At 42.1% G+C, this 14,394-nt stretch overlaps 1 protein-coding gene across 1 annotated transcript in view; it reads left to right on the plus strand.

Annotated features, from left to right (window-relative positions):
* Positions 1–13,809, plus strand: part of OSBPL3 (oxysterol binding protein like 3) — a 97,047-nt gene extending 83,238 nt beyond the window's left edge. The window contains 11 exon segments of the mRNA XM_083404738.1: positions 1,177–1,311; positions 1,830–1,923; positions 3,770–4,020; positions 5,297–5,434; positions 6,543–6,606; positions 8,808–8,886; positions 10,179–10,323; positions 10,555–10,699; positions 11,287–11,413; positions 11,786–11,908; positions 13,704–13,809. Of these exon segments, the coding sequence (XP_083260864.1) occupies positions 1,177–1,311; positions 1,830–1,923; positions 3,770–4,020; positions 5,297–5,434; positions 6,543–6,606; positions 8,808–8,886; positions 10,179–10,323; positions 10,555–10,699; positions 11,287–11,413; positions 11,786–11,908; positions 13,704–13,800 (1,398 nt within the window). The 3' untranslated portion in view covers positions 13,801–13,809.
* The last annotated feature ends 585 nt before the right edge of the window (positions 13,810–14,394 follow it).

A 14,394-nucleotide genomic window follows, 5' to 3' on the forward strand; every position in this document is an offset into this window, starting at 1 on the left:
TATTTACACTGTTGAATTTATCTTAATGCTGCCAACGTTTTCAGGTGTACACAATTTCCCCCATATATTCAATAAACATTTTCCAATATTCCCTTATGTTCTTCTTGTTCTCTTATTTTTCTTACTCTATACATTAAGTCCGCAAGCTGCGCATATTCCATCAACTTAAGTTGCCATTCTTCTTTAGTTGGGACCTCGCTCGTTTTGCGTTTTGGGGCTGACAAAACATGGGCCACAGTAGTAGCATATGTAAATAACCTTTTTTGACACCTGGGAATTTCCGTCTGAATTATCCCCAATCTATGGTTGCGGTGACAGTGGATACTCTGTTCACATCCGCCATTCTTTTTATTATGCTTGATTTTACATATAGGGAAATGTGGCTTCTACCAGGTCACTAGTGGACCCCACAAGCAGCAAGCAGCACTTTTAAACAAAGTAAATGGAACCCTATGAAGTGTGGCAGAATGCTGGGGCTGTCCTGCTTCCTCTGCTCACCCTATAAGCTGGTTTGAGCAAATAGTACAGTGGTACCTTGGTTCTCAAATGCCTCGGTACTCAAACAACTTGGAACCCAAACACTGCAATCCTGGAAGTAAGGGTTCCAGTTTGCAAATTTTTTGGGAAGCCGAACGTGCACTGTTATGAGTGCTACCCTTCTGATTTGAGTGCCACACTTCTGTTTTGAGTGTTACACTGAGGTCTGTCTGTTTTTGCTATTTATTTTGCCTTTTTGTTTTTGTGACTGTGTGGGACTCAGTTCAGCTGCTGATTGATTGTGTTTATTGCTTTCATTTTATGGATCAGTGGTCTCGTTAGATAGTAAAATTCATGTTAAATTGCTGTTTTAGGGGTTGCTTTTAAGAGTCTGGAACGGATTAATCCATTTTGCATTATTTTCTATGGGAAAGTGCACCTTGGTTTTGGAATGCTTTGGTTTTGGAACGGATTTCCGGAACGGATTAAGTTTGAGAACCCAAGGTACCATTATATGTGGCTTTTGGTATCTTTGGGGCTGAAACTCAAGGGTAGGGCATCCACTTTGAATGCAGAAGGTCTGAGATGCGACCCCTGAGAGTCTCTAACAGTCAATGTAGACATAGGGCAACTCCCCCTGTGTTCTGCACTTAACAATGACACTTTCGCTCAAGGCTCTTTTCCGTCTCTCATTTGCAGGAAAACTCGGACGACGAGAACAGGGGTCTAGTTCACCAGCTTTCCAACGAAAGTCGGCTGTCTATAACAGATTCGCTCACCGAGTTTTTTGATGCTCAGGAAGTCTTGCTGTCTGCCAGCTCTTCAGAAAACGAGGTCTGGGCACCGGCGTCGGAAGCAATGGTCTCATGTCGCTTGTTTCAAAGCTGTTTGACCTTTACCGTCTTGGCACACTAATTGCAAACCCAGGGCAGCAAGCGACATGTTATGTACCATTCAGAATACACAATTATTTACCACTGCTAGGTTTAAAAAGCAGTTTGAAAAGGGGGGAGGAGGGGTTTGCAGGAAATGCTGCTTATAGATGTTACCATGAAGGTTGTTTTGTTTTTTAAAAAAACATACGTTCAAATATGATTTGCCCTGTGTCTGTCTGACAAATGTTACAAAGATTTGTGGGTGTGTTGATATTAAGCATTGGGATGTGTATTTAGGCTTTTGTTTTGCTCCTGACACACACACGTAGAGTCCCTAACAGCAGGGTTTTGTCGTTGCAATATCCATTTCAAACTTCACGGCCTCTTTTTATCCACTTTTTCAGTTTCCCAAATACTGTGGTGGTGTTCTGCATGTTCCTTTTAATCAGAATGAAAGCATATTTCCTTCCACCTCAGGTATCTGATGATGATTCATACGCAAGTGATGTGAGCGATAACATCTCCGAAGACAACCTAAGTAACGACATAGAGAACGAAAGGCAAACCCTCGGTAGGAGTTACAAATTTCTTTGCGGTCTGTCCTGAGGGTTTCTGCTTTCTCTTTACCAGAAACTTGCAGTGCAGAAATGAAGATGCAGACACGTTCAGGATTGTGTTTCCTTTTAAAGGATTATTTTTGCAACAGTGAAATGGCACACAGTGATCTCTCCCCATGTAGGAGAAACCACCTGGACATGGAGGGAAATAATAATAATAATAATAATAATAATAATAATAATAATAATATACCACCCTATACCCGCAGGTCTCAGGGCGGTTCACAACATGAAATCACAATACAAACGCGCAAAATACATAATATGAATAAAAACAAGAACCACAGAGCTCAGAGGTTCTTGCCCTCGCTTTCCCATCCCCTCTGTATAGGCTTTGGAGCCTGTACACAAATCCGTCATCCCTGGTAATGGCCTGATGCGCTGCAGCACACAAGGTCAAAGAGGGTGGGGGGAGGAACATAGCTCCATTGACTCCCATGACATTGCTTCCAAACGCACAGCACTTAAGTGGGGATGGATTGTGCCCCAAGGCCTTAGTCCAGTAAGCATAAAGCAGTTACCCACTTTTGTCACACAAGGCCCAGCTGTTTCCATTCCAGGCTGTGCTCTTGCTGAAGTGATATTTCTTTCCCCTTCCGCTTGATCGAGAGGTGCCAACTGCAATAAAATATGGCGGGGCAGGTAAGCCCCCCCCCCCCAATGATGGATCACAAGGCTTGGCAGACACACAACATTTTAATGGCAATACCCATCAACTTGTCAGGAGTTCAGCCTACACTTGAGTAGGACTCTAGCAGAGACACATGCCCGACTGGCATGTTCCCTCCCTCCTGGTCGATCGTTCGGGAGCTTCATAAGCTTTCTTCAGTCCAAACATCACAACAACCGATGCCAACTGACATCGGCACACTTAGGGATCTGCAGAGTTTGTGCACCTTGCGTGACAGACCTCAGCAACTCAGCATTTTGGCTCATCTTACTTTATTTACATATAAACACACACGGAGCACTGCAACATGGCTCCCTCCCTCTCTAGCATCAGACAGCAAAGAGAAAAAGAACAAAGGACAATAGTCCCACTTCACGGAACACAGTAACACAAACATTCTGTTTCCGTCACTTCCCACTCTGTGGAGTCAAAACACATACCGTCATGTGAAAGACAGAAATCCCATGACTACAATCATAGATCAGGAATTCTAACACAACTTTGGGGAGGCCTGGCCCCCTCAAATATTTTATGGGTGGGGGGCCAAAAGGATATGGCTCTTATGCACTACATTTACTGGTTGTTGTTTTCTCTTTCTTCACAAAGGAGGCAGAACAAACAGAACGGTCCATACCTATCAAACATATATGCTTTCTCTGGACTAAAAAGTCCTGCTTAAAATGTGGCAGGGTGTTGTTGTTGTTGTTTTTTAAAAGTGTAGCTGATAAAACATATGGCACCTTTGGGATTCTGGGCTGGCAATTAGCTGCACTGGTCCCACGTTGCGCATCGTTGGTGCTGGAATTTAAAAACTAATTTCCTACTTCAATACACAGAGATGATCTTCCCAATTCAGGCAGAATTAAACACTTGCTTAAAATGGGGAGCAATTCAGTTTCAGGGAAACAGATGGGGGGGGGGAATAGAGAGCCAATTTGGTGCAATGGCTGAGGAGTCTCAAATTCCTGCACAGTTATGAAACTTTGCTGGTTGGTCTTGGGCAAGCCATAACCTACATCCTCTTCAGGACTGTGTTGAAAGGAAGCCTCTTTGTGTTTTGCTGCAACTGCAAAAGTGTGGATATTAACCATGGGATGTTTCCAAATTTAATCCTGGCCTCTGTCTTCTAGACAGTGTTCCCGACGACAGCTTGGAATGCCATTCTAAGCGGAGGACGTGTCTGCCGGCTCCGTGTCCCAACACTAGTAACATCAGCCTCTGGAATATTTTGCGGAACAACATCGGGAAAGACCTCTCCAAGGTGGCCATGCCAGTGGAGCTGAACGAACCGCTCAACACTTTGCAGCGCCTCTGCGAGGAATTGGAGTACAGCGAGTTGTTGGATAAAGCGGCACGTACGCCCAACCTGTTTGAGAGGATGGTAAGAGGAAATTGGGTCCCTCGGCAGCTCTAGAAGGAAAGTGAGTTCTCTTCTGCATGTCCACAGGTATATAATGGTTCGTGCATCAGCTGTCAGGAGCAAGCCGGCCAACAGTAAATCACACCAAGTAAGTGGAGTTAACCCTTGACCAGAAGAAACAGGAGATGAGCACAGGAACTCTTCTTCGGTAGGTCTCGCCCCTATGAAGCAGTTGCAGAGCCTGGAGATTCCTGCCTTCCCACAGTTGTCTTTGTCCGCGGGTGGCACTGTGGTCTAAACCACTGAGCCTAGGGCTTACTGATCGGAAGGCTGGCGGTTCGAATCCCCGTGACAGGGTGAGCTCAGTCCCAGCTCCTGCCCACCTAGCAGTTCGAAAGCACGTCAAGTGCAAGTAGATAAATAGGTACCACTCCGGTAGGTGTTTCTGTGCGCTGCTCTGGTTCGCCAGAAGTGGTTTAGTCATGCTGGCTACATGACCCGGAAGCTGTCTGCAGACAAACGCCGGCTCCCTCGGCCAGTAAAACAAGATGCACGCCACAACCCCAGAGTCATCCGCAACTGGACTTAATGGTCAGGGGTCCTTTACCTCCTCTCCAGGGCTTTGCCCAAGCAATCTGAGACTGTGTCTGTGTGCCTGCCTCTGCTTCTTCCCCTCCCTCTGTTTCTTTGTGTTTGCCTTCTGGAAGCTATTTGGTGGTGTTATGATTGCAGGGTGCCTGGACCCCCCATGAAAAGCACAGTAAACTGTTTTTGCGCCCCTTTCATTCTGTGCATGAAGCAAACATTCTGGCTGCCATTCAGAAAAATTCACGCTGACAACTCCATCTGCCCTCGATGGAGCTTTGACATGGTTTGTCATGGGAGTCTACCTCTGCTATTTCTATGAATTGATCTGGAGATGCTTATTGTGCTTTTAATGAGAATGAAACCATAATGAAAATCCAGTAGTCGTTTTATTCATTGCAATGGAATTTAGTTCAAAACAGCCATTTAATTTTTGTTTTCTTCTTAAAGTCTATTGCAATTCAGGAACTTTAGTGTCATTCTGTAAATACTGAGTCATGTTCCCATGCTAAAGATATTGTTCCAGATTGCAGGAAACATATCTGCAAATATTAAAATTGCAAAGTAGAGAAAAAAATGGTGTCTGCAGTCAGTGTGAGATCAGAACATCCTCCCCCCAAAAATCAGTTTTTTTAAAAAATCAAAATGCAGCAAGACATGACACATACCCCTTTATTAATGACCAACATAATATGATGTCTTCTGTTTGTAGGTATATGTGGCTGCTTTTGCCGTGTCTGCTTATGCATCCAGTTACTACAGAGCTGGAAGTAAGCCTTTTAATCCTGTGCTTGGAGAAACCTACGAATGTATCCGAGAAGATAAAGGCTTTCAGTTTTTTGCTGAACAGGTACTACTTTTCTGTTGTGGTCCAGGCTGAAAAATTTGCTAGTTCTGATTATGTGGCAGGAGGTTAATTTTATACTGAATTGCTTCAGTTGACTTTTGCATGCATACATAGCTTGAACTGAGATTCTTGAAAGCTGTGGAATAGCGTGGTTACTTTGAGAAACCACCTCCAAATCCATATATTTTAGAGTGGGTGCCTTGCACTTTAGTGTTTTCTTTACACTCTCGCTAAAATATTTTACTTTTACCACTGCCCTGTGTATCCAGATGCCAAGTGAATTATATCCCTTAGTTTCCTGGCAGTAACTATACATAAACTTGATACAAAACAGCACAGGCTCCACTTTAAAGTGAAAAGCAAAATTAATTAAATTTTAAATGACTACAGTATAAATAGATGGTTATGTTAGCTTGTATGGTTACTTTATGCTGAGCTTGGTTGCTATTTCTTGTAGCTCAGAAATCTTACTGTTTCTTTTCCGTTATTTAAATCTGGAGCAAATTTCCGTAAACCACTCCAACCCAATTAAACACTTCTCAGTCTAGAGACTATATTTCTCTAAGGCGAGACAGAAATGAACTTCAAAAGGGCACATTATTACTCAACAGGAAATACTTCACTTTTTCTCAGGCCTGATCCTTATCGTGTACAAAATAACACTCTCTAACAATAGCTCTGACTGGAAACCAAACTTGACATTCAACTGCCTTCTTTTGTTATTTGTGTTTCCCTGCATCTTTATTTTATTTTATTTTTGGATTTATTTTATTGGATTTTATTTCTTTGCAAGTGACTTGATTTAAGACAGTTTATATACCGACATTTATTTGTTTTTATTATTTATTTTAAAAAAGAACAGTCCTCATTAACAAATTAGTGTTAATCGCTTTACACCTGCTCTTCTGGGTTTTTTTTCTAAAACATTTTTTAAAAAAATGTTTCGTTCTCCATATCCAACGCTGGTTTTGCTATCACAAGCTCCCTCTTGTGGTCAGTGCTGTGCTTAAAATAAAATGAAACTATTAAAGTAATTCATGAGAGAGGAATGGAAGTCATTAAAAAAACCAAAAACCTGTAGCTGTAACGGTAACTTTTCCCTTGCTCCTAGGTCAGTCACCACCCACCTATATCTGCATGCCATGCTGAATCTGATAACTTTGTGTTTTGGCAAGGTAATTTTTTAGCTTATTCTCTCTGGTTTTTACTTGAATATGAAGGAAATCTGTAAGCTCAAACGTTAGTGGCAGATGTTAGGGCAGCTTCAGATGTTGTGCTGCCAAAGCATATCTTTGTAGGCATTATGGGGAAGCATAGACAATGACATAACAAACATATGTATCCTCAACCTTGGCTAACCTCAACCAGCCTTCACCAGCATGATGTCTTCCAGATGTTCTGGGCTGTAGCTCCCATCAGCGATGCTGGCTGGGGCTGATGGAAGCTGTAGCCTAGAACATCTGGAGGACATAAGGTTGGTGAAGATCCTTGGAACTTAGGATTTAGTGAACCATCTGTAATTGAGACAGCTTGATGTAGCCAGTTTGGAGGAAGGTGTTGTTTTAGAAATGACTGCTTACTGCCTTCCCAGTAAGCGGTGGTTGTGGCTCCACCCGAGTCCACTCGCTGCACAACGCCATCTTTGCAGCCGTTGCTGCGTCCCCTCGTATGGTGCGGGGGTCCATGGGTTCCCGCGAGGACCCTCAATTCAAATAGGCCAATCCGTGGCATCTCAGGGGGGCAGGTCTTGGGGAGCGGACCTGGCTGAAGCAGGCTTCACTCAGGTCCACTTCCCACCTATTTATCTCGGCTGGCCCTGCTTGCAGCAGCGCAGTCGGCCGGGAGCATCACATTTGTAGTGTTCATTCATTTAGCCTTCTCTAGTCGGGTGCATCCGAGCAAGGGGACTCTGTAGCTGGGCACACAAGGCAATTGATATCATCTTGCTACCATAGACCTGAAACTGGTCTGTGGTATCAATACTACTCTACAATAATAGCATATACAGTGGTACCTCGGGTTACATACGCTTCAGGTTACAGACTCCACTAACCCAGAAATAGTGCTTCAGGTTAAGAACTTTGTTTCAGGATAAGAACAGAAAACGTGCTCCAGCGGCACGGCGGCAGTAGGAGGCCCCATTAGCTAAAGTGGTGCTTCAGGTTAAGAACAGTTTCAGGTTAAGAACATACCTCCAGAACAAATTAAGTACTTAACCCAACGTACCACTGTATAAGTGGTTTGTGTGTGTGTGTGTCTTTTTAAAAAAACACAGAAACAATGTAATAATACAACATTTTTTGAACAAACCAATAGGAAAACAAATTCTTGCCCGTTTCTCCAAACATTTGAATTGAAAGCAAGGACACAGGTTAACTGCTACACACTAAGCCCTATTGAGTTTACATTTGAGCAGCACTGAGTGGGTTGCACTCAGGGAAACGAATGCAAGGACTGTTGGCTTACTCTTAAGTCTTCTGGAAACCTCCACTACTCAAGACACTGAAGTATTGTATTCTCTGCTTGTCATAAATGTTTCAGATGACTTCATTGTCTAAAACAAGAGTCCGGTTCCAATCTCCAAAGAGGAAAAATTAAAGCATCTAGCAAAATATGCTGTGGTTATACGAACTGTCACGATTTAGGAATCACGATATGTTTGCTTTAAGCATCTTAAGTCAGTATAACTATTAGTCACCAGGCTGAGTTTTGTCCTGGTTATATTCAGCACCATTTGAAGCTTAGGAGCTGTGATGTTACGGTAGTGAAATACAAGATTTCACTATAGAGTTACACCTGACTGCAAATCTGTAAATGAGCAATGGAATGTATACTGGCCATAGTTTTGTGCAAAGTGAATGAGCCGCAGCAAATTTCAGGCTCATGTACTCCTCTATCCTCCTTTAGTGTGGCTTGTTCAGATTTGGGTGAACCATGGTCTGTTGTGTTGTCTGCGTGGTTCGCTTTAGTTACGATTCATTTCAAACAGGTCACTTCCAACCATGGTTTCTGAAGCTGCTTGTTTAAAGTAATCATTGTTATTGTCAGCCACAGTTTCAGGGCTGCACCAAGCTGTAGTTAACTAAAAGTGAACACAAAAGCTTCCAAAGTCATCATCATGGGTAACTGGGAGCATAAGAGAGAATCCATGTACTCCATGTTTAGTGTGATTGCTCACATACCGCTAAACCATGGTTTAGCATGACATTCAAACACAGCCACTGTTTGATACCTTTGTCAATTTATTGATGGTCTCAGGCTTAAAGTATAACACTTAGTAAACAATTCAGCTCAAGAATAGCAATATATGTTTGGTGTTAAGGATGTACTTAGTTTATTACTGATTTTTTAATTGATTGGTTTTTTTTAATTTCAGATATCAGATGGAAAAACAAATTCTGGGGGAAATCCATGGAAATTGTGCCAGTTGGTACAACACATGTAATTTTGCCAGCGTAAGTTCTATAATTGCATGCAGACTGTAGTTCACGTTTTGCAGCTCTGGGGTTGTCAAAACTCCTTTGGCCCAAAAATCTCCATATTTTTTCACTTTCCATAACCGAGCAAATCATATGATGCCATAGAGAGAGAATTATGTGCATAACATGTATACAAGACACCTGCTATCAGAAATTCTTTTAACTAGGGATACCTTTGGACTGCACCTGGGACATACCATTATGGGCTCAACATTCTGTCGCTTATAAAAATTTTACCTGTTGAGCCAACAGCTTAAAATTTATCATCCATGATCAAAGATTGTGAATGTGGCAAATTCAGACTGATCTGATTGCAACAGGTTTATCAGTTTTAAAATGGCTACAAATTGACCCATCCACCCTTTTTTAAACAGGCTTATCATATATTTCTTTCCAATTTTCATGAAAACTATAAATGCACTTTATTAAGGTTTATTGAGGAAGGCCATTTCTCATTGGTATGGTGAAGATCTGTGCAGCTGCTGAAAAGCTGTCAAAGCTTATGGCAGCAACTACATGCAAAATAAGGGGTTGCGTATGCAGTTGAGTTCCGAAGGGGAAATTCTGCTAGCACACCCAATATTTGCTGAGAGCGCCACCGTGTGGATGCCATGTTCAATGCCTATTCCTTTCATGCCTATTCCTTTATGTGTATGGCAGTGTGCTGTAATGATTAGGAGGTGCAGTCGCTAACCATGTGCACAATTGGAAATCTAAGAAACTGTTGTGGGCAGCACATACCACAACCCCCAACACGCGAACACGTTGTGACCTTCATCATAACCCCACTGCCCATTTGCACTGCCATTCCCTGTGCTCCTGCACTGACACAAGCATGAGTCACTTCTAAGGAGGATTCCTCCAGGAATACAATAAAATTCAGATGCTTCAAAAGGCAATTCAGAGCCACATATTTTACCTCTTTTAGCATCTGTTGATTTTATTAATCTTTTGAATTTTTAAAAACACCTCTTCTGTTTTTATTGAGAAATTTAATGTTTTATATTTTTGCAAACCAGGTTTTCTTAGAATCAAGTGGTATATAAATTTTGCTAAATAAGATAAATACCGGTAAATTTGCTATCCCCAAGTGCAAGTTTTCTATCTCGGTGAGATATTTTCTCCCTTTGCTTTGTCTTTGCTTTTCTTGAAAGGAATCAAAGTTGGATATTCAGGGTGTTTGAGATGAACGTTTTAAGTAAAACCATTGATTTTGTTAACTAATACTTTATTACAACATGAAATCACAGTCCTCTGTTTTCTTCTAGCTATAACGACCATTATGAATGGAATAAGGTGACATCTTGCATTCATAATATATTAAGTGGACAGCGGTGGATAGAACACTACGGGGAGATCATAATCAAGAATCTGAATGACCACAGCTGTCTCTGCAAACTTACTTTTGTAAAGGTAATATTAAAATTACATTGGATGTTCTCAAGAGCCTGTGCCATTTCATTTAAAAAGTCAGTAAGTTTACTAGCAGAATTTCCTGGGCAATGAAGATGTTGAATAATATCCTGAGGTTGTAAGCTGACATAGTCATTTCTGGGCGTATCTGTAGGAGCAAGCTAATTCACATTCCCCCCCCCCCCCCCCGATCTTTTGAAATGATTTTGGTTTTGCTCATTTTATCTCCAGACAAAATACTGGAATCACAATGTACATGAGATTGAAGGAAATGTTTTGGACAAAAATGGGAAAGTAGTGCATCGCATTTTTGGGAAATGGCATGAGAATATATACTGCGGAACACCATCTTCGCCAAAGTGCATCTGGAGAGCAAGTTAGTGACCAATCAACCATTTTATTTTTATACACATATAAAGCATTTGCACTCCCAACCTATGTTCTTCTATTGACTGCCACCTGCCACAATCTAGACAGCTTAAGTTTCAGTACATTTTACCATGCTATATACTATGGATGGAGTCTTGTAATGGAGAAATCCATAATAATTCACTATAAATGACTGTCTAGATAGGCCACATTTAAGACAATGGCCATATGCAGATAATGCTCAACCATGGCAAATAGTTCAACTGCATCCATGGTTAAGGGTCATCTTTAAACCGAAGCAGAGCAGTTGAAAACAAAACGGGAGTGGAAAACAAAAATAAAAATGGGTAAAACAAGTGGCATAGAATAAAACCACAGAGACACATCCATTGTTGTTAATTTTAAAAACTTGTAGAAAGGCCTCTTGATGTGTAAATTACCATAACCAATTTTGTCTGGCATATATCCCTATGGAGGGAGTTCAGAGACAGGGGTGTTGCCACAGATATGATGTATGTAATCATTGCTCTTAAGTCATGAAATTATGAATAGATTTGGGCTGGAGAAAATAATCAAATCCATTTTTATTTGCAGATCCAATGCCAAAAGATTATGAACAGTGGTATGGTTTCACACAGTTTGCATTAGAATTAAATGAATTGGACCCGCTCACTAGGCCTCTGTTACCATCTACTGATACCCGATTTAGACCAGACCAAAGGTATTTATTTTTTGTATAAAAAAATTAAGTTTCCTATAGCTGAATACATACTGAGGCAGCACTTATTATCTTGTACCCTTCAGAGGCAGGATATGCATGTGTTGTGCCCATCATCAAGGAAAATCAGTTCTTACTGGTCAGTTTTTTGGGAAAGACAAAAAGGGAGTAGAGATGTCAGGGTCCCTTCCCTCCCATTTTTTGTTGAGTTCTGGAATCAGTTCACTGGTTGTTTTTCCCAATCTGTAGCCTGGGGGAATGATCTGGTTGTTGGTTAAAAGCTCTAGCTACTTCACGGTTTGCAGATACTAAGCTAAGGGAGCCACAAAATAAAATGCCAACAATGCTTTGTTCTTTTATCGTTGCTTATGGCAGGCTCCTAGAGGAAGGGAATATTGAAGGAGCAGAAATGCAAAAACAAAGGATTGAGCAGCTACAGAGAGAGCGGCGGAAAGTTCTAGAAGAAAACAATATGGAGCATCAGCCTAGATTTTTCAGGTACTTTTTTAACATAGCAGATTTCTTTGCTGAAATGTCTGCTAATATGCTAGAAGAGTGGCACAGAAAGTGATTCACAAGATCCCGCTTCATGGTTCATTTCTCAGAATACTTACCTAATTGATAAAGCCATAATTTTATTTATGTCTTGTGGCTAAAACAATGGGCTAGGAAAACCAAAGGAATTGTTTTCTTGCGGTGGGGTGGCTGGAAGCTAACTCGGAAACATGTTGGGAGAAGTGAGGAACCAAGGAATAAATGGGGAATCCTGTGGCTCTCTAGATGTTGTTGGACTACAACTCCAGTCGTTCATGACCCTTGGCCATGTTGGCTGAAGCTGATTGGAGATGGAGTTGAATAACAGCTCAAGGTTCAGGACACAGCTCCCAATATCCTACTCATGGATTTTTCCTCCAGAAACGTTGGTTCCTCATCACTGCCACACAGGATAGCATTTTTGAGTTGCCTAGCTAGTTTGGGAGTTGGCATACAGTTGTACCTTGGATCCTGAATGCCTTGCAAGTTGAACATTTTGGCTCCCAAACACCGCAAGCCTGGAAGTGAGTGTTCCGGTTTGCAAACGTTCTTTGGAACCTGAACGTCAGGTGCAACTTCCGCAGCTTTCGATTGGCTGCAGGACCTTCCTGCAGCCAATCGGAAGCCGCGCCTTGGTTTCTGAACGTTTTGGAAGTCGAACGGACTTCCAGAACAGACTTCTGGAATGGATTCGGATGTACCACTGTACTGTGATGGTGGTTTCAGTTCTAGCTATCAGAAGGTGATCATAGGGGATTACTGTTCCACCTCATGAGGTTTATTCTGTGGTGTGCCACAAGATTCAGTCTTATCCCCTGTGCTTTTCAGTATCTACATGAAACCTCTGGGGAAAGGGGTTTGGGACAAAGTATCATCAGCATATGGACGCGGGTGGCGTTGTGGTTTAAACCACAGAGCCTAGGACTCACCGATCAGAAGGTCGGCGGTTCGAATCCCTGCGACGGGGTGAGCTCCCGTTGCTCAGCCCATGCTCCTGCCAACCTAGCAGTTCAAAAGCAACTCAAAGTGCAAGTAGATAAATAGGTACTGCTTCGGCGGGAAGGTAAACGGCGTTTCCATGCGCTGCTCTGATTCGCCAGAAGCGGCTTAGTCATGCTGGCCACATGACCCGGAAGCTATACGCCGGCTCCCTTGGCCAGTAAAACGAGATGAGCGCCGCAACCCCAGAGTCAGTCACGACTGAACCTAATGGTCAGGGGTCCCTTTACCTTATCATCAGCATATACAAACCTATACCTAATTTCAGTATTCCAGGTGAAGCATTGTATGTCTTAAATGTATTTGAGTGTGGGATCCAGTGAGATTAATAAACTGAAGCAGATGTGGCAAAGGTGTGCAGTGTGAAAGGTCCAATTGATCTGGAAGTGGATGGTTCTCTTGCTCTGGATAGGGTTACACTTGCAGCAGGTTCCCATGCTTCTGAAATCTCCGGTGGCAGCTGTGCCCAGGAGTTCAGTTTTGCCAATATAGCTTGATCTGCCAACTGCTACCACTTTTAGAGAAGCATAATTATTCATCATTAGGCACTGCTGAGTGTGTGAAATGTCAGACTCAGACCAGGGAAATACCAGTTAAAATCCTCACTCAACCTGAAGCTGGTTAGATGTCTAGTCTTACTTTGCAGGGTGGTTCTGAGGATTAAATGGGGTGTGGGAGGAATATGAATGCCACACTGAGTGGCATAAAACATGCATGTTTCACAGGAAAATAAAAAAAAGCTCTGTTGATTGTTTGACAGGAAATCTGAAGATGACTCCTGGGTCAGCAATGGAACTTATCTAGAACTTAGAAAAAACCCTGGCTTTTCCAAGGTGGATAATGCTGTCTTATGGTGAAAAAACAAACGAAAAGGACATTATAGCTGCTGTTTCTCTGATTATAAGAATGGAAATGCTGCGTATCACCATAACCTTCTAGACTCCTGCTTGATTTAGATTTCTGACAAGCACATTTGCGTTATTCTGTTTGTCTTTTGCTATTTTGATAGTAACCATGATTTATTTGAATGTACAAAAAACTCTAATTTTCTTGACATATATATTTAATAAATGATTGTTGAATGTTATCTCTGAAAGGGGGGGTGGGGAGGAGAGAAGCTTTAACACTATTTTTTCCAAAGGGTAATGCAAGTTCAGATTTAATGCCTTATTGAGTTCTGTGATAAACAGTATTGGCCAGGAACCTTCAGCCGCACTACAGTAACTGAATGGAGGCAACTGATTCCACCCCCCAAGATGTCAGTAAGCTAACCAAAGCCGCCGGAGTGAGTGTGTTTCTGTCTCTTGCCTGAGATTCCATCTCGGTTACTGATCTTTTTGGAATCTTTTTTTTTTTTTTTTTGTGGTTTGGATTTGCTTTGTTTTTGAGCACATGGGCAGAGCACATGCATAATACCACCAATCGGGTTGGATGAGATGGAGATGTTTCTT

The sequence above is a fragment of the Podarcis tiliguerta genome (genome assembly GCF_965153285.1).
Source record: "Podarcis tiliguerta genome assembly, chromosome: 12".
Lineage (NCBI taxonomy): Eukaryota > Metazoa > Chordata > Lepidosauria > Squamata > Lacertidae > Podarcis > Podarcis tiliguerta.